The sequence below is a fragment of the Typopeltis vanoorti genome, chromosome 1, assembly GCF_054136105.1.
Source record: "Typopeltis vanoorti isolate ZY-2024b chromosome 1, IOZ_Tvanoo_1.0, whole genome shotgun sequence".
Classification (NCBI taxonomy): domain Eukaryota; kingdom Metazoa; phylum Arthropoda; class Arachnida; order Uropygi; family Thelyphonidae; genus Typopeltis; species Typopeltis vanoorti.
Window position 1 is genome coordinate 77209853 of NC_143549.1, and position 21081 is coordinate 77230933.

Consider the following 21081-nt stretch of genomic DNA (forward strand, 5'->3'; position numbering starts at 1 on the left):
AATTGAATAGCTGTTGTAATAGATATGGTATGAAGGTCAGCAATAAAAAGACAAAGACAATGAAAATAGGCAGAATCATTGAAAATGTCAACTGTGTTGTGAATGGAGAACCTGTGGAACAAGTAAAACATTTCAGCTACTTAGGCACAATTTTTAGTGAAGATGGTAAACTAAATATAGAAATAGACAACAGAATCAGCAAAGCTGGTATCGTGGGAAGTCAATTGAATAAATTCATATGGAATAAGAAAGAAATTAGTCGGAACACTAAATTAGCTGTATACCTGTGGTCAAACCAATTTTAACTTTTGGATCTGAGAGCTGGGTCAGAAGTAAAACACTTGACCAAAGACTAGAGACTGCAGATATGAGAGTCCTGAGAAAGATTAGAGGCGTGAACAGATGGCATCAATGGCAATATCATATTAAAAATGAGGATATTAGGAAAGAACTTGACATTGTCAGCATCCAGGAATGCGTTAGCAGAGCTAATCTCAGATGGTATGGTCACTTAAATAGAATGGGAGAGGAAAGATTAGCAAAACAAGTGTTCTCTGCCAGGTTTGCAGGAAAACGACCCAGAGGAAGACCAAGATATAGGTGGATTGATACGGTACAAAGTGCCTTAGACGATAGAAATATAAGATCTGATAATGTTGGAGTCTTGACAAGTAACAGACTGATTTGGAGGAAAATTGTAGATAGGAAGTTAGTAATGATGTAATTTTTTCATGTAGTACTGTCATATCCTGTACACCCCTTGAGGGTACATGGCAGGAATTTGATGATGATGATGATGACTTCTCCTACTTCCAAAAATCTTAGTGGCTTCTTTTACTGCCTGTGCAACTCCCAACACTATATATATTCTGAATTTGCCCAACCTTAGAATACTGTTCTGTTGTTTGAGGTGATGAATGAAAACTTTATTAAGAATGGTTTATGCTATTCCATATAACTAACATTTTGAATAGCTTCAGTTATATGGTGTCAATGGGGCATTATATATCAAGAAATACTTAGTCTTTATTTGAGTTGTAAGTTAGCAGTTAGAATAGAAGGAAGCACAGGAAGATGGCTTGATGTTAAATCTGGTGTCAAAGATGTACATTATTCCCTCTGTTATTCATTATTTATGTGGATCACATTATGAAGGAAAGCGATATTAAACAAACCTAGTATAAAAATTGGAGATGTTAATCTCAGCTCTTCGCTTTATGTAGATGATGCAATACTTTTAAATGTGATTGAATATTCCTGGTGAAGAGCAATTCTGTTTAAATTCAGAAGGATAAATTTGTCAAGTATATGGAAAGTCTGTATGCATACTGATAACATTTTAAAGACAGAAAACGGGCACTATGGATCAGTAGTGGAAGAGGTGCATAAAGTACAATCAACAATTGTACTTTCAGTGGAGCCCAATGGCTTATGTGCAGATATGCAAACAGAAGCTACTAGACTTTTGAGGAAGTTTGCATTATTGCTGGTAAAACACTAGTTTGCTTAAAAAATGCTGTTATAGCAGTCTCCCATATTTTTGGGAGACTTCCTGAGACCTCCTGTTCAGCTCATCTTTTTAAATTCTGATACCAATCACTGTTGCAAAGCCACCACTTGGATGATATACCATTGAAAAGAGATCACTAATATAACTATCTTCCTACCACTTTAGTGTTTCTGCTAATTGTTTTTTCTTGATCCATATATTTTTACTGCCTCCCAACCAACACCACAATATCTCACTTAAACTGTTATCTTACATTGACTTACAATTTAAGTAATGAGCATACATCGTTCTGAATGAGTTTTACATTATGTACAATTTAGAATTTTGAATTGCTCTTCCCAAGAGCTTTATCATGAGCTTATGAAGAAAAAAACTTAAATAAGGGTCCTTATTTTCATGATTCCTTGAATTTAAAATGATTTGCTTTAAAGTAAATTTAAAGCAAATCACTTGTCCTTATAAGTCATATTTGGCTTTAACCTAACTTGCTATTTCTTTTCATAGATGCTATAATCTTATTATTTTAGCATTTGCAAATATGCCTACATAAATATCACCCACACCAATAGGAGAATTCCTCTATAATTCTCACTTCTTTTTTTTTCTAAATCACTACAGGATATACTCAGCCATCAGTTTTAAGAAATATAACATTTGGGAGATTTTGTAAGATTGCGCTTACTAAGTTTCATTTGCAATAGGCTCTTAATAAGATAGTGGTCAAATCTTACCTCTGCGATTTTGTTTGTCCTAGTATTCACACAGGAACAATTATACATTTATCATCATGTTCTTGTGGATACCTTCAAATGAGATGAGACTCAAGTGTACTTGTAAATATCTTTATACTTAAAGTAGGTGTTTGTTATTCACAGTCCATTTAGCTTACATGCCTGGTGGATGAGTCTTTCACCAATGTCACCATAGTTTACCAATGGTTAAATAAGATGATTAATTTAATGGTTTAACAGTACTGTGGAGAAAGAAAAATTGTAACTAGAGACAATAATCATGAAAAATTATATGTAGTTATTAATAAGTTATGCAGAAAGAAAAAGAAGGGAGTGAAATCATTAAAAGGTAAAAATAAAAACACAACTAAAAGGCAAGATGCCATCATAGCAGGATGAACAGAGCATTTAATGATCCTTAGTGAACAGAGCATTTCTCCTTCCTGAATTACGAGGGTGGTCAGAAAAGTTCTCGGCCTAACAATGAAAAAACGAATTTATAATTTCAAAATTATTTTTATTTTTCAATATATTCTCATTTAAGACTAATACATTTATTCCAGTGATGATCCAGCAGCATTATCCTATCCCTGTAGTGGTTCTCAGTAAGTGGTTCTCTGCAAAATAGCCCTCTACAATCACCTTTTGATTTGAAGAAAAACGATGACCAGCAAGGAAGAGTTTTAGTTTTGGAAAGAGATAAAATTGGGGAATATTGTTGGAATCCACATTATTGTTGGAATCCACAAATCTGGGGAATATTGTGGATTCCAACAATTCATAATGCAGATCCCTTAATTTTCCCATTGCCAAAACACCTTTGTGGGCAGGTGCATTGTTCTGATGAAAGATGATTTTTTTTCTTCTGAAAACCAGGTCTTTTCTCATGAATTTTTTCATCTATCCTAGTTAACAGATCGGAATAATATTCCCTGGTTATTGTTTTACCCTTTCAAGATAATTAATAAATAAAATGCCTTTAGCATCCAAAAACACCGAAGCCATAACCTTTCCTACTGATGGAACAGACTTTGCCTTCTTTAGCACTGAACAACTGGCTTCTGTCCACTGGTTTGACTGCTGTTCGGATTCTAGTTGTAATGATGAATCCAAGTCTCATTCATAGTAATAAATCGACGTACAAAATCAGTTTATATGAGTGGTTTTTGATCTGCTGTGAGCAAGCGAGGCACCCATCTTGCACAAAGCTTTTTCATTTACAGTTCTTCATGCAAAATACAGCAGAATCTCTCTTACCCGGCAACAATGGCACCCGATTCTGAATACGAGATTTTGCCAGATAATTAAATATATATATTTCGAGAACTTGCCTGTTCATGTTTTGTGATGTCATCTGTAGAAATTGCAGCATGCGAAGTTTGTTGGTCATGTTTATTGGTCTGCTGGCCATAATTAAATAAATAACATAAAAAAATCCTGTGGATTTTTTACAATTGAAAACACATACACATTATTTTATATTTCACAAAATCAAATTTAATCAGCATTTAAAAATTACAGTACGTGTTATCACATGAAAGTTGTAGTGAATTTCTTAGTGTGTTAACATAACATAACTTGGAATGTCTGCCTGCTTACAAGATTGTCGGTGAAGCTTTAAAAATTCACTGTATATATACAATGAAGTTTCATAACATCATGTGCTGACATAGATGAACATTGCTTGGCAAATCTTTTGAATGTCTGCAATCTTTTGTCAGCTTCCTTCCACTTCCTTCATTTTTCTTATCTGACAGGCTTAAATTTCGGGTTTAAATTTAGACCTTTGAAAGTGCCACTGTTTTGGTATTGCACATTAATTATTAAGAGATTTTACTGTATTATCCTACACGTTCTTTTGAAATGCCTATAGTCTCAGCAATTTCACGCACTTTGACTCACCGGTCATCCAATACCATATCATGCACTTGATCAATGATTTCTGGTGTTGTGGATCATCCTCAAGGCTAGTACAACCATGTTTAAACTTGGCAGTCAATTTATTGATTGTTGAAAACGGAGGAGAAGAGTGCCCATAAACTTTTATGAATTTCTTTTGGCATCAAACCTTCTTTCAGAAAGAATTTTATAACTGCACGACACTCAATTTTATCCGTTTCAAGGGATGCAGACAACACTTTTGCTTCAGACAGCTGTATAAAACAAACTACTTGATATAATAACTTGCAATTTCACATGGATGCTTATGACAGATGTACCAACTTAGAAAAAAAAATCTTGCTGATAGTGTTGCCATCTATGGTCAAGACCGAGAACTTTTCAGACCATTCTTGTAATATCGAGTCAATTACACTATCTGAAGTTAGACTGGTTATACATAAATTAAAAATTTATAAACCAAGATATGATTAGATTACTTCTGAAATGCAAAAAGAAGATGAGGGTAGAGAGAGAGACTGACAGATTCCCAAAGGGTGATTGCATGTTGTGAGAGATTGATAGGGGAATTAACTTACTGTTTCAGGGAAGATGCATTGTTACAGTCAACATCAGGATAAAGGACCTGGTTGACAAGGAACTTAGAGATGAGCAGGATGCATTCTTTACATTTGATATTTTCACTGAGGAAGATCCTTGGGAAAGTTCAGAATATCAGAAACCTGTGATTGTGTACCTCATTGACTTCAAAAGAGGCTTTGATTCAGTTGATAGGAAAAAATTATAGAACACTGTAAGAGCTTATTGGAATACGTGACAAATCTACTTATTAGCATTATGGCCGCTCTATATGTAACAGGAGGCTCATGTTAAGTTGTTAAAGCAAAATGAATGGTTTAAAATAACTGGAACATAGATGATATAATAATTCTTCTTTTTAGCCATTTTCTGTCCACTGCTGGACGAAGGCCTCCTCCAGTTCTTTCCACCTTTCTCTGTTCTTGGTAATGGTTGACCAATTCTTCCCAACAAATTTTGTCAGTTCATCACTCCACTTTCTTTTAGGACGTCAGCCTCTTTTCCCTTCTTTTGGAATCCAGTTCATTACTACAGTGGTCCATCGCACATCTTCTCTGCTAGATAGACGTCTGGCCCATTTCCATTTTAGTTGCTTATGGTGAAGAATGATGTCAGGGATGCGAGTCTGGCTTCTTATCCAGTTGTTTTGTTTCTTGTCTTTTGATGTGATGCCTAGCATGAACCTCTCCATTTTTCTTTGAGTTGTTAGTTTATTTGCCAATACTTTTGTTAGTGACCAAGTTTCAAAACCATATGTGATGACTGAAAGTATACATTGGTTAAATGTCTTCCTTTTTAAACAGAGTGAGACATCATTGTTTTGAAAAATTCTTTTCAATTTTCTGAATGCCAGGCAAGTTGAACTCTCCTATTTATTTCCTTTTGGAGTCCACAGTTTTGATCAATGAAATGACCTAAGTATGTATATGAAGAGACTTTTTCCAAGAAATTGTTTTCTATTATGTTTTTTGGTGTTACAAAATGATTAAACATGATTTTAGTTTTTTCTCTATTTATTTTTAGACCAACTTTTCTGCTTTCATGATATAGGTCTTCTATCATTCTATTAAGGTCTTCTGGAGTTGAGAGTTTATTTTTCACTTGGTTAGACTATAATAAGTTTAGTTTAATCCTTTATCCAAGTGTGATCCTTAACTCAGTCCTGAAGATACTTTCACATGCAAACTTTGTTTGCTCACACTTGGATAAAGGATTAAACTAAACTTATTAGTTTAATCTTTTATCCTGGAGTGTTTGCAAAAATCATGATATCATCTGCATATCTTAGGTATGTTAAGTTTCTGTTATTAATTTTTCTACCAAGGTTTGTCCAGTTTATATTATTAAATATTTCTTGAAGGACTGCTGTAAAGACTTTGGGTGAAAGTCTCCTTGTCAATTGATATTTAAAATATCAATTGAAAAAGTCACCTTTTTCAATTGATATTTTATTGCTACTTGTATGAAGTTGGATTGTTGCTGCTGCAGTGTGGTATATTTCCTGGAGGAGGTCCATATATTCTCCAGGAACTCACTGATTCTGGAGTGCTTTGATTATTGCATGAGTTTTGATGGAACCGAATTCTTTTTCATAATCAATAAAGGCTAAACAGAGGCAATTGGTTTTCTTCTGATTTTTCTAGTAAATTTGTTTTACTGCATAAGAATAACTATAATGAATGAATATGATCAATTGTGTTAAAGCCTTTATGGAATCCTGCTTGTTCTACTGGTTGATTTGAGTCTAGAGGAGGGGTTAACCTGCTTGTTATTACTTCTGTGAGAATTTTGTACAGATTGGAAAAAATACTAATTGGTCTATAGTTCTTTACTTCTTTGTCCCCTTTTTAAAATAACAGTATCAGAGTAGCATTTTTCCAGTTTTCTGTTATCGTCCCCTCTTCTAGGCATAGATTTAGTGAGTTTGTGACATGGTGAATGATATTATTTCCTCCCCATTTAATTAATTCTGTGTGAATTAGATCTTAACCAGGACATTTTCCATTTTTCAATTGTTTTAATGCTGTTTTGTTTCATCTGAAGTGAATGGGGGGATGAATTCTATATACGATGGAGAAGGGTTATTTATATTTGATTTGTCTTTTTTACTAAATAATTTAAGGAAATTACAACGTCAACTAGGATATACATTAAAATAAATTTTAATATACTTCGATATTTCGGCAACGTCACGTTGCCATTTTCAAGAAACTTAAAAACAAGACACGTGCATGCAGGCACAACAAACAGTAAGTGAGGATGAAGCAGGAAGCTATTATTTCTCCTAAAGTCCTGATGGTGCCCCCTAGCAGGCAATGTTGGTATTCTTGGGCGAATGGGCTGAAGGTCTTCTGATTTAGGTTTCCCAAATTTGAGGCAGTCTCATGAAGCCAAATTTGTTGAGGTTTGGATTGTTTCTTAGGGCTGAAGCTGATTCCATGAAAAGCCTTTCATATTTGTATTTACTACAGTGTATTATCGTGGCTTTCTTCCACCGTATTCCATGGCAGGCATCCAGCACATGGTCAGCAAGACCAGATTGGCTGTATTGGTGAAACCGGATGTAGTCCTTGTGTTCTTAAATTCTGATATTTGCTGTCCTGCCTGTTTGGCCAAAGTAGGACAGCTTACAGCTGCAAAGGCCTTGGTATACACCAGGTAGGTCTGGGGGGAGTGGATAAGGGATGCCAATTTTTTTTTATATGGTTTGCAACAAGAAGTTAAGTCATGTGTTTTTAGGATTTTTGTAATTTTTTCCGAGCTGCCTTGGATATAGGGTATGGTGATGGATTTAGAGTAATCCTTGTTGTGAGGGGGGAAGGTTGTGGTTTACTGGTTTCAATATTTTTTGGATTTTTTTTTGGGGGGGGGGGGGGGTAGCCATTGGCTGAGAAAGTGTTGAGAATGTGGTTTAGTTCTGTAGTTACGGCATTGTCATTTGAACAGATAAGTTTAGCCCTGTTGTGTAGTGCCTTAATGACTCCATATTGTTGCGAGGAGGGGTGGTGGGATTGTTGGTGAATGTATCTGCCTGTATGGGTGGGTTTTCTATAGACTGAGAAAACCAAGGTTCCATCAGGCTGGCAGGTGACCAGTGTGTCTAAGAAAGGAAGGCAGTTGTTTTTTTCTTCTTCCAGGGTTAATTTGATTCTGGGGTGTTGGTTGTTTAAGTGTGTTAGGAAGGAGAGGAGTGCATCGGAGCCACGTGGCCAAATCGCGAACACATCATCAACATAGCGAAGCCAAATGGTTGGTTTTTGTGGGGCAGAGTTTAAGGCTTTCTCTTCAAAAGTCTCCATATATTATTGTTTCAAATTATGAAGAATTTTTAGTGCCGTGGCAAATTTCATTAACAGTCTCTCTCTTTGATTTTATCTGTTCCTGTATAAGAGGGAGGTGCAAGAAAGAGTTGTTCGGCATGCTGAATGGCCAGCTTTGGATAATTCTCTCAAATAGTTTGACGCCTCAGTGCAAAAAAAAAAAAAAAAAAAAAAAAAAAAAAAAAAAAAAAAAAAAAAAAAATCATCAAAGTGAAGGTCAGCCATATCTGAAAATATGATAATTTAGCTAGGAAGATAAATAAGTTCAATTACCTCTGGAAATAAGTAACCAGTTATCCTTTCAACTCAAGAAAGAAGTTTATCAATGCTCTCAGCCACAACTATGCCATAACACCAAAGGAAAGATCAAAAGCTGCAAATTATGATAAAATAGAATAAAGCATCTACAGCTTCCCCCACATAGCGCCAATATGGTTCACAGATAATTCATTGCAGGGAAAATTCATTGCGGAAAAAATTTGCTGAAAACGTTATTCACAAGAAATTGAAATGATATTGCATTGATACCAATATATAAAAAGTAAATGCCGTGCAAGATAAATTTCACAAAATATGTTTTTTTATGTATTATTTGTTTAGATTTTAATTAGATTTTTATAATATTTTTATTCTTATACAATGAAAGCAATATATTTATTGATTGCTGAGTTTTCCAATTTCAGTTTCATTGTAATTTTTATACATTTTAACCTGGTTCGGAAATCTTGCTCAAATTCCATGACCAAACATGGAAACCACTCAAGCCACTTCAGGCCTCCAATAAGCAGTGCAGTGGTCTCACATCAGATGAAATTCATCTGTTACCTAAAAACAATTACAAAGATCTGTGCCTATTGTGAGTTTCGAATCCACAGCACATTGTGGGAGAGGGTATGCTATCTTTAGTCAGTTGTTAACATGATATTTCTGATTACAGTTTATTTTTGAACGTTTCACAAAAAAAGTAATTAATTACTTATTTCACTTTGGGAGCATGTATCTAATATATATATATCCCCCCCCCCCTCAGTAGAGAAGACTAAATCTAAAATTTAAAATTTCTTAGTGTTATAAAATATGAGTATTGGAGGAAAAGATAAAGACTACTCTTGTAGCTGTACATAGCAATTTAGCTTATGCTGATTTATATGATGATAGGATTTTGGTAATTTTATTATCATTTTCTTTAACATAATTACTCAAAAGTAAACCCATAATCCTAAATTAGCTCTGTAAACAATAGCAGTGTACAACATGTCTTGTGTATGAAGGAAAAGTGGAGTCATTTTCAAAATACACCTGTATTCAATAACTTGAACACGTCACCTTCTGAATTAGTTCAGATAAAAAAATATATCACACCTGTCTGGGAGTCTAAATGTGCAGAACAGAAAAATAGTGATCGGTTAAAAGAATAACTATTCTTAAACATTCCTTTCTTTTCTTTCATGCTTACATGGTGATCAGAATACATTATGAAAATTATGGATACAACTACCGTGTTAGAGTAAAACTTTAGTTTAATATAAATCAAAATATACACTCGATGTTTCGACCTTCACATTAAGGTCATCTTCTGGAGTATACATATACACACACACACACACACACGCACACACACAAAGAAACAAGCTGCACTGCAATCTACATGGCATTCTGAAGTTACCGAGTTAATGTTTTTTTTTTTTTTTTTTAAAAAAACTCACTACATCAAAGCTAGAGTCCTGTTATTATTATTATCTATTCGGTTACAAAGTTAAATTAAGCTGGAGAGTAACATGTCCATACAGAAAATAATAAATAAATAAATAAACAGAAAATAAAATTACTTTTCTAAGTATACATATAAATTACAACTAGTATGGAAGTGGCCATTAAAAAATAAAAATTGTTTAGAATCCTAAAGTCAGCATTTGCTTGACACTAAGTGGGCTCAATGTGTATCATCAAAATTCTTGGGATTTTTAAGTCCCATTTATTAATAGGATTAATTAATCACCCTAATATTATTAATATTAGGGTGGTTAATGCATCCAAAATGGACATAATTTTGCTGTCGCACCTAAAGAAGTTCCTGTATTGGATATTATGCATCCAATACCGGATACATCGGACGCGGAATCTGTCACTTATCTCCAAAAACAGCCAATAACATCAGACTTAACGTAGCTAACATCCTCTCCCGGTCGTCACCTTCAAAAATTAATTTATCTTCCAGACGACTCTCTGCCCTCAGAAAATTATGGAAAGATATGGATATTATTCTCCGTGATCGTGCTACCTACATACCACTTGAACACGATCCCACAAAAACTCAAGTTAAAAAATTAAAAAAGCTACTTAAACAAGTGTCCTCCTGACATTACAAAAAAAATTCAAACCATTCGGTTCCCCCCTCCCCGTATATATACGGTTTACCTAAAATCCACAAACCTATACACCTTGCTACAAATTGTCAAAGCAGCTAGCTAACTCTTTGACTCCCCCCCCCCCCCCCCCCCCTCACTGGTCTTACCACATCTCATGTAAAAAAACGCTACCCACTTAATTGAAAATCTTACTTTAAATAATACAGACATATTGGTCAGCTTTGACACCATCTCATTGTTTACCAATATCCCCCTAATTGACACCTTAACACACTTAAAAAAAAACGTTTTTCCTTTTGATATCTTAGAGCTCTTTTCCTTTGCCATCAACTCTGGTTATTTTTCTTGGAAGAACAAAATCTACAAACAGATAGGGGGAACTGCCATGGGTCCCCACTCTCATCCCCCTCTTGCCAATTTTTACATGGAAAATTTTGAAAAATGAGCCATAGACGCTTCCCCTCTAAAACTTTCTATCTGGCTAAGATATGTAGATGATGTGTTCTCTATTTGGCCTCATGGCCCAGACACAGATTCCTTTCTCGGTCACCTCAATAGTCTACATCCAAGAATTCAGTTTACGATGGAAAAGGAAAATAACAATAGTTTACCCTTCCTAGAAACCTTAGTAACATGCTTTCCTAATGGCAACCTTTCTTTCTCTGTATATAGAAAACCTACTCATACAGGCAGATACATTCACCAACTCTCCCACTACCACCCACTCTCAGCAATATGGCATTATTAAAACTCTAACCAATAGAGTCCACAATCTTTGTTCCAGTGAAACTGCCCTTTCAACCGAACTCCAAACACATACACAACACTTTCCTTTCCAATAGCTACAGTGACTACAGAATTAAAAAAATAATCAAGTCCTTCCCCATTCTCCGACCATCTCTTCAGAAATGCCATCACCATAGCTTACATCCATGGTACATCAGAAAAAATAGCCAGATCATTAAAAAAGTACAACCTCCATACAGCTTTTAAGCCCCACCGTAAACTTGCTACCCTTATCTGTTCCATCAAAGACCAGTTCCCTCCTCTCTCTGTGTCTGGAGTATATATAGAGTACCTTGTGCCTGTAAACTGGCTTACTTCGGACAGAAAGGCAGATCAGCAACCATCCGGTTAGAAGAACACAAATCATATATCTACAATCACAATTATGGTCAATCTGCCCAAGCAGACCGTGTTTTGAATACAACTCACGGGATCTCCTGGAAAAAAACCACCATGCTCCACCATAGTAAATTAAAAAAAGAAAGACTATTCTTTGAATGTGCATCTGCACACAGGAATCAACCTAATTTAAACAAATACGATTGCATCAAACTTCCCAAAATTTGGGAAACATTAATTATCAGAGATCCTTCTTTACATCCTAAGCCACATGCATATGCCCATAGAGGATGCACCACCTAGATAGGACTTTAGTTTCATTTGAATCTTAGTCTTAGTCTTTGTATTTGTGTGTGTGTGTGTGTGTGTGTGTGTGTGTGTGTGTGTGTGTGTGTGTGTGTGTGTGTGTGTGTGTGTGTGTGTGTTGTTACAAAACGTTTTTTGTAATCCATGAAGATGTCTCTGTGATAGAGACAAAATACTGGAAGTATTAAAATTAGTTTTAATCCATTCTCAGTGCTGATAATATTCCATTAAACCTCCAACATACAGATCCTTAGAGGTGTTGAATATGTTTTTTAATTTTAAAGGTGGTTTAAAAGTGGCATTAAGATTGCAATGATGTAGAATTCTATTAATTTTTTCTGACAACACTTTAATGTATGGGAGTTATGGTTTTACTGTAATCTATATTATTTTTTGATGAAGTTTTATGAAGAATTTTATTAATAGTATTTTTGCTATATCCATTATTTATAAATGTATTGCTAATAATTTTTAATTCTTGTTTAAGAGCTTATTCATTAGAGCAAATTGTTATAGCTCTGTTTTTGAGGGTGCTGATGACTCCAAATTTTTGCAAGGTTGGTGATATGAATTAGCATGTATATATTGGCCAGTGTGTGTGTGTAGGCTTATGGTAAACAGTGAAGAACAGACCACCTGAGGGAAGACGTGTGACTTGGTGTATCCAGGAACGGAAGCAAGTTCTGATTTTCAATTTCAATAGTGAATTGTATATACTCATGTTATTTGTTCAGGTGGCTAAGAAAGTGTTTAACGTTTGGCGACTGTGTGGCCAGATAACGAAAACTTTGTCAATGTATCTAAGCCAAACTGTAGGTTTTAGAATAAAGGAATCAAGAGCACGAGGCTCAAGAGCTTCCATTTAAAAATTAGCAATTGGGGAGCAGGGGGAATAGTGGTGAGCCCATGAGTGTACCTTCTTTTTGGTGGTAAAATTTATTTTGCCACACGAAGCAACTGGAACGTAGTACGTGGACAAAGCTGTAATATCGGGTGGAAATTTGTTCTGTAGAAGAACTGTGTCATTGATTGGGACATTCGTGAAAAGGGCTTAAACATCAAAACTGAACTAATAAATCATCTTTGCCGAGTGTTATGTTTTTAATTTTGTTTATGAAGTGTTGTGTGTTCTTTATATAGGAGGGGAAATGACCTACCAACTCCTTGAGTGTTGACACTTATTTCTTGGCTAGGCAATAATTAGGGCTGTCTATTCCCTCAACTATCGACTGAAGTGGAACGGTATGTTTGTGTACCTTGAGAACACCATATATTCTGGGAGAATAGGCATAATGTGGGTATTAGTTTTTTAACAGTGTCTGACAGCCAAGAGGTGACAGACTTAAGTAATTTCACAGTTTTTTTCTTTATCCTGTTAGATTATAGTTTACAAGCTGATAGGTGCTGTTATCAGAAACTAGTTGATTCATCTGATGAATATAAGTTGATTTGTCAAGGATGTGGCATTACCTTTGTCTGATTTTGTCATAATTATATCTTGATTAGCTTTGAATGACTTGATTGCTGCTAGTTCTGTTTTTGTCAAATTGTTACATATGGTTTTCTCTTTATTCAAGAGATAAAAACGAATTTTATCAGCTATATTATTTAGAAGCTATATTTTTATCAGCTATATTATTCTACAGAACAAATTTCCACCAGATATTATGGCTCTCTTTGTCCACGTACTACGTTCTGGTTACTTCATGGTTACAAAACAAATTTTACCTACAAAAAGAAGGTACGGTCATGGGCTCACCACTATCCCCTCCTCCCCCAATTGCTAATTTTTATATGGAAACATTTGAGCAGCGTGCTCTTGATTCCTTTATTCTAAAACCTACAGTTTGGCTTAGATATGTTGACGATGTTTTCATTATCTGGCTACATGGCCGCCAAACATTAAACACATTCCTTAGCCACCTGAACAAACAACATAAGCATATACAATTTACTATTGAAATTGAAAATCAGAACTTGTTCCCATTCCTGGATACACCAAGCCACATGTCTTCCCTCAGACAGTCTATCCTTCACTGTTTACCATAAGCCTACACACACACTGGCCAATATATACACGCTAATTCATATCCACCCTTTGCAAAAATTTGGAGTCATCAATACCCTCAAAAACAAAGACTATAACAATTTGCTCTAATGAACATGCTCTTAAACAAGAATTAAAAATTAATAGCAATACATTTATAAACAATGGATATAGCAAAAATACTATTAATAAAATTCTTCATAAAACTTCATCAAAAAGTAATATAGATTACAGTAAAACCATAACACTCCTATACAATAAAGGATTATCAGAAAAAATTACTAGAATCCTACATCATTATAATCTTAATGCAGCTTTTAAACCTTTAAATTAAAAAAACATATTCAACACCTCTAAAGATCCTCTTCCCCCATTGGCACACCCTGAAGTTTATTGCATCTGTTGCACCTGTCACTTACCTTATATTGGGACAACTAGACGTACAATCCTTATTCGTAAAAAAGAACACAAATGACACATATAATAATTTTGGTGAAGCAGGCCTCTCAGATCATGCTCTTAACACCCTACATCGAATTGACTGAAAAAGTACTTGTTCTTTGCATCATACAAAAACTTGGTATGAACGGAAATTTAAAGAAGCCTTTGAAATTTTGATTAACCACCCTAATATTAATAATAATGGGACTTAAAAATCCCAAGAATTTGGTTGGTACACATTCAGCTCACTTAGTTTCCAGCAAACCCTGACTTTAGGACTAAGCAATTTTCATTTTTTAATTTCACTATCCATACCAGTTGCAATTTATATGCATACTCATATAAATAATTTTATTTTCTGTTTATTTATTTATTATTTTCTGGACATGTTACTCTCCAGCTTAATTTAACTTTGTAACTGAATAGATAATAAAAATAACAGGACTCTAGCATTGATGTAGTGTTGTTTTTTTTTTTTTTTTTTTTTTTTTTTTTTTTTAAACCAGAAATCAGGCAAATAGTTTTAATGGTTGATCAGTAACTTTGGCATGCCACGTAGATTATAGTGCAGCTTGTTTCTTTGTATATATACACATATACTCCAGAAAATAACCTTAATGTGAAGGTCGAAAAGTCGAGTGTCTATTTGTTTATATTAAACTAAAGTTTTACTCTAGCATGGTAGTTGTATCCATAATTTTCACAATGTATTCTTAAATATTTTATTCTTCCTAATAACTATTCTAACTATTAATAGTCAGAATAGTTAATAGAAGTAATAAGAATATGTAAATAGTTAATTATAAATATTAGTTAGATATAACTATTATCCCTAAATATTCTTAAATATGGTGTTCTTTCTCCTTAATCATCCTATCCCAGTTCTGTTACAAATAATATTCCATCTACAGAGCCTGTAGTGAGAAAGAATATTAATAACTTTATATAGAATAAACATTTTCAGAAAGTTAAAAATAATTGAAATATTAAATAATACATAACATATTTCTTAAATTTTTTTAAAAAAATTTTAAATATTTCTTCTTTTTTCATATATATTCGCAAAGAAATTTATGTGATTAATTCTCCCCGTGATGATTTGTCTGGACACAAGCCATTACTCTCTGGCTAGAGAGCCAGTTTAAAAATCTGAAAGTCTCCAAAAAGAAATTTATCTCGTGGAACTTGCCATACTAAAAAAAAAAAAAAAAAAAAAAAAAAAAATCCAATACACAAAAAATTCATTGCTATCCAGAGCAACTCAGAAAAAAATTGCACATTCAAAAAAGTTATGACAGAGAACTTCAGCATGGACCAAAATTAACTATCCATATCTGCTCTTAAAAATCCACTTTACCATCTTGATCACTTTAGTCTACAGTATCAATCACTCCTGCAAACTTAAATACTTCAGACAAACTGAAAGATCAGCTAATTACTGCCTAGAAGAACACAAAAAATATATCCATCATCTGCATCATAGCTGTTCTGGGGGAGGCAGCCCATCCTACGGATACAGATCACTGTGGATCTAATGGAGAAAAAAAAAATTACCTCCCTCTACACAGAAACAGATAAAAATCAGACTGTTCCTGGAATCCACCACGCTACTATAAAATTCTCCAAACCTATACAAATTCAGCTGCATCACTGTCAGAAATTGGGGACCCCATCAGCAAGATTTCACTATTGCATCCATAGAGGGTGCCAATAATGACTGCAGGAACTAGCATTTTCAAATCAAATCTGTGTTTGCGTTCCTATTATGTGCCTGCACATATGTGCTTAGTATTTCTTGGTGTCCATGAAGATGTCTTGATGACAAGGCATGGACCAGTTATCTCCGATTGGCTACCGGTGGAGATTGAACTGCCCACTCAGTCTCCAAAAGCTAGATAGGGTTTAAAGGCCTTGCCTAATAAGGGAATAAAAAGGCATTAGCTTATTTTTTTTTTATATATATATATATATATATGTAAATAAGTTTTTTTACCTTGGGAATAATGTATTAGGGTTACCAAGTAATTTTATAAACTTGGTTATTTTACTCCTAATCCCAAGTAAGCAAACAGTTAAGTTTGCATCTGAATGTAGTTCAAGTCTAAAGGTAGTGCAACACCAGGCAACTCATGGTAAAGCTCTGATCACTATTCTTAGTATTTTCCATAATGTAAAGCACATCTCACTAAGAGATGTATACTGCAATGCACTATGGGTGGGGTCACTACCCAGACCAGTTTCAACCTTTTTTGAGGTCTCCTCAGTGAGTAGATAGACCCTAAATACCAAGTAAGCAAACAGTTAAGTTTGCGCCTGAACGTAGTTATAGTCTAAAGGTGGTGCAACTTGAGATTAGGAGTAAAATAACCAAGTTTATAAAATTACTTGGTAACCCTAATATATATATATATATATATATATATATATATATATATTATAGGCAGAAATGGAGTAGCAATAATTATCAATATGTGCAAATCGGTGTTGAGCTACAATCCTATCAACAATAGGATAGTTTTTTAAGGATTGACTGTAATCCAATAGCAATCACACTCCTATAAATTTATGCCCCTACAAGTGATGCAGACAGAGAGACCATTGACCTCTTCTACAGGGATCTGAATTTAACCATAGATGCAATACCAAAAAAGAGACATTTTGATCATTAAGGGTTTTTTTCAGTGCAAAAGTTGGAAAAAGGATGGAAGACCACAACAAGACAGTCCTGAAATCTCACAGAATGGGCACCCAAAATGAAAGAGATGAAAGACTGACTTTTGTATAGAAAGAGAACTTATTGCTACTAACACCTTTACGTGTGTTGAGGCTTAAGTGCTGTGAAGAATTCATGTTAGAGGTTTAATGGAATATTAACAGCACTGAGAAAGGATTAAAACTAATTTTAATACTTCCAATATTTCGTCTCCGTCACAGAGACATCTTTGGAGATTACAAAAACTTTTTGTAACAACACACACACAAATACAATACAAAGTGAAACTAAAGAGGGATCTCTGATAATTAAAGTTTCCCAAATTTTGGGAAATTTAATGCAACCGTATTTGTTTAAATTAGGATGATTCCTGAGTGCAGATGCAGATTCAAAGAATAGTCTTTCTTTTTTGAATTTACTATGGTGGAGCATGGTAGTTTTTTTACCAGGAGATCCTGTGGGATGTATCCAAAACATGGTCTGCAAAGCCAGATTGACCATAATCATGTTTGGAGATGTAAGAACTGTGTTCTTCTAACTGGACGGTTGCTGACCTGCCTGTTTGTCCAAAGTAGGCAAGCTTACAGGAGCAAGGTACTTTATATACACCAGGCACTGATAAAGGAGGGAGCTGGTCTTTAGACAACATAAATGGAGATATACACCTGGAGACAGAACAAGAAACAAAATTGATTATATCCTTATTAACAAAAGATGGAGGTCTATGATGAAAAATATTAAAGCATTTCTCAAAGCTGACTGTGGCTGTGATCATCAACTCCTCATTGCTGATATGAAAATACATTTCAAAACAAATAACATAACATATTCTCCCAGATTAGACTTCACAAGAATTACTGAGACATATAGCATTAAAGCGGAAAATAAATTTCTAGAGTTAGGAAATTATACTGATAAAATGACCCCAGAAGAACTTTGGAATAAAACTAAAATAACATCACTGGAAACTGTAAAGTCAATGTTGCCCAAAAAATCCAGAATCAACACATCCTGGATATCAAATGAAACTCTAAAACAAGTTGAGAAATAAAGTCAAAAGGCCTTTCAACAGAAAATGATGGGCAGATCTACAGCGAGTTATCCAAGCTCATCAAAAAACTTTCCATTAAAGATAAAAAGAAATTTTATCAACATATGCAGAGAACTTGAAAATCACTCAAATCAAAATCAAACCAAAGGCTTCTTTAGCAAAATAAAGCTGTTGAACAGAAATTTAAACCAAAGTATTCAAAAGTATAGCTGATGTTATTATTATTACGTGACACTTCCAGGGAGTCCAAAGATTCATCGAGGGAGGACTTACTCTACAACTCTGTCTCCACTACACAATCCACCATCAACGTCATCTACAGTCCACCACTAGTATTTTAGCAGATATATATATATATCTGCTCTCCAGCATTTTGGCTGGAGAGCGGATACACTAACCACTCGGTCAGCTATTAACAATCATATTCTTACTGATCCAACAGACATCCTTAATAAACGGAAAGACTATTGCTCAACAAAGATAATTCAGTTTCATAAAACAAAGAAAACACCAGAGATTTCCATAAGGAACCTTGCATTTTAAAAGAAGAGGTTGAAAAAAGCTCTAAACAATTCAGAAAAAGGAAAACCCCCAGCCAGGATTTCAACCCACGTCTTTCCAACCAAAGAGCATTGTCTATACTGGCTGAGCTATGAAAGCTCTTAGAAAATGAAACACTTGAATATATACGGATAGGTAAACCATGTGATTTTTTTAGTGTAACTTCATGTACTGATCGCAAGTATCTATAAGAAATTTTCAATATAACCTGCTCTAATATCTCTCTTGTCATTATGAATAACAATTCAATATTGATTTTCATAGCAGATGCATTAGTAAATAACACATAAAGAAACAAACTGATGGTTTAATTAACATAAACATTGAGATATCTTTAATACCTCACATTTGCCATGGCCAGTACATGGTTTATCAGGTACTCCAGGGCAGGGCTTGCAGTCAGATCCATAATAATTTTTGGTACAGCACACTAAAAATAAAATAAATGTTTATGAATAATTGCTAACAGCAATTAATTTATTTAAAATACAACTGTGTGTGTGTGATTTAATGTTGCACTAATACTAATGTACATTAGTAGTAGTAGGTGGACTGAAGGTTAAATTATCCAGACACACTACTCTAAACATGGAATTTTTCAAAACTCCTTCAGTCTTCCAATAAGTAGTGCTTTCACTGACTAATAAAATTCAACTACCACCTAAAGACATTCAGACATTCACTACATTCATGCCTGCATTGGAATTCAAACCTACAACCTGTTGATTGGAGAGTGAATATGCTATTTACTCAGCCAACCAGGTTAAAAAAAAAAAAGCCAATCACCAACCAAGAAATGTTAAAAACCTACAGGACATTTAAGATTGGGGTAAAAGGTTAAATAACTTAGAATTTGCTTCAGAAACACAAGCATGGAACTTTTTAAGTCACTTTATGTTTCTAATAAGCAAGAGTGGAATCTTACACTGGGCAATGGTTTAATATGAATGAATTCATGGCCAAAACACTAAGGCATGAGGCCAGTATATTGTGTGTTATTTGCAGACATAATATACTGAACTCTAGTCACACTCACACACACACACATATCAAACAATTATAATCATCTACTATATAAGACATTCACAAATATCGATGACACAGTGGGTTTTCAATGTGTGCCAAGAAATTCTTGATACACTTATGTAAAGAATTATGTCACGGTGATTTCCTTTGTCAGCAAGATTCAGCTTTTTCTCACACAAGACCACTACTACTACATGGCCCAAAGAAAGGCAAATCAATGTACTTCCTTGGCCAGTAAACTCACCAGATTTAAACCCCATTGAGAATTTGTGGGGAATTATGAAGAAACATCTTCAAGAAGCTGCTCCAAGAAACAAAAATGAATTTGTTTCTAGTCTGCAGACCATATGGACATGTTCTGATACAAAAAGACTGAACCGCTAGTAAATAATATGTCCAACTGTTTACGAACGGTCATAAATGCTAAGGGAGAGTGGAACAAAGTACTAATTGTCATGTTTCCTTTTGACTGTAATTTTTGTGCATTTATTTTCACATCATTCTAATATTTTGAACCACATTAAAAATTATTCTAATTTTGTGAATGTTTTCAAATACAGTTTTCTTATAATTTATATTACATTTTTATGTGTTTACATGGTTATATAATCTACAAAGTATGTTGATTTATATGATGCTAATTCATATTTGGTAATAATTATTTGCTATGCAATAAATTAGAATTGCAAAAGCATTCAACACATTTTCTTTGATTATTCTAATTTTTTGATTTCGAGGTTTACAATACTATGCTAAAAGAAATTCACTATGGCAAACTATCCACTATAACAATATTTTTGCAAGTCTGCTAATGATAGCTGAAATGTAAAACTGAATATGAGAATCAAAGAGGAATTTCATTATTGAGAGTTCTAGGAAAGATGTTTATGCAAAGTGGAGAAGAAAAAGTTGGGTTTATGCCAAATAGAGGGTAAATATTTCTGATATTTCATGTGGAATTTAATCTACTCCTCCTGCCTTTCAATTTTCCACTTCCACTGAAATATACTCAGAAATGTATTCCTCCAGGATATTTTGAACTACTGTTCTGCTATTTGTTACCTCTTCTAATAATCTTTATTATAATGACTACAGACATCCATAAGACCTTATCTTCAGTTTTTATATATCATTTCTGTGATATTTGATTACTTTTCTTTTGTAATACTCTTTCCTCCATTTCAAAGCCTTTTCAATACTTCTGAAACATTTTGTTACATTTATATTTTATCATCCATATTCTTTCTAAACTTTACCCATAAGTTTTATTTAGCTATTTTATACATTGTTTCTTGCATTTTTCTCTACATCTTCAAAGGGCACACGTGAACTGACTTGTCAGGAAATTTTGATATGATTTCTTTTTCAGGAGAGTCTCTAACTTCAAGCCAGTTATGAAGTTC

General features: G+C 34.2%; 1 protein-coding gene across 2 annotated transcripts in view; it reads right to left on the bottom strand.

Annotated features, from left to right (window-relative positions):
• The window catches only part of LOC150110111 (cysteine-rich with EGF-like domain protein 2), a 215018-nt gene that overhangs the window by 74994 nt on the left and 118943 nt on the right, over positions 1 to 21081 (bottom strand). For both annotated transcript variants that reach the window (XM_090391457.1, XM_090391462.1), the window contains exon 6: positions 18994 to 19082. In XM_090391457.1, coding sequence (XP_090247583.1) covers positions 18994 to 19082 — 89 coding nt within the window. The remainder of the gene's footprint in view (positions 1 to 18993; positions 19083 to 21081) is intronic.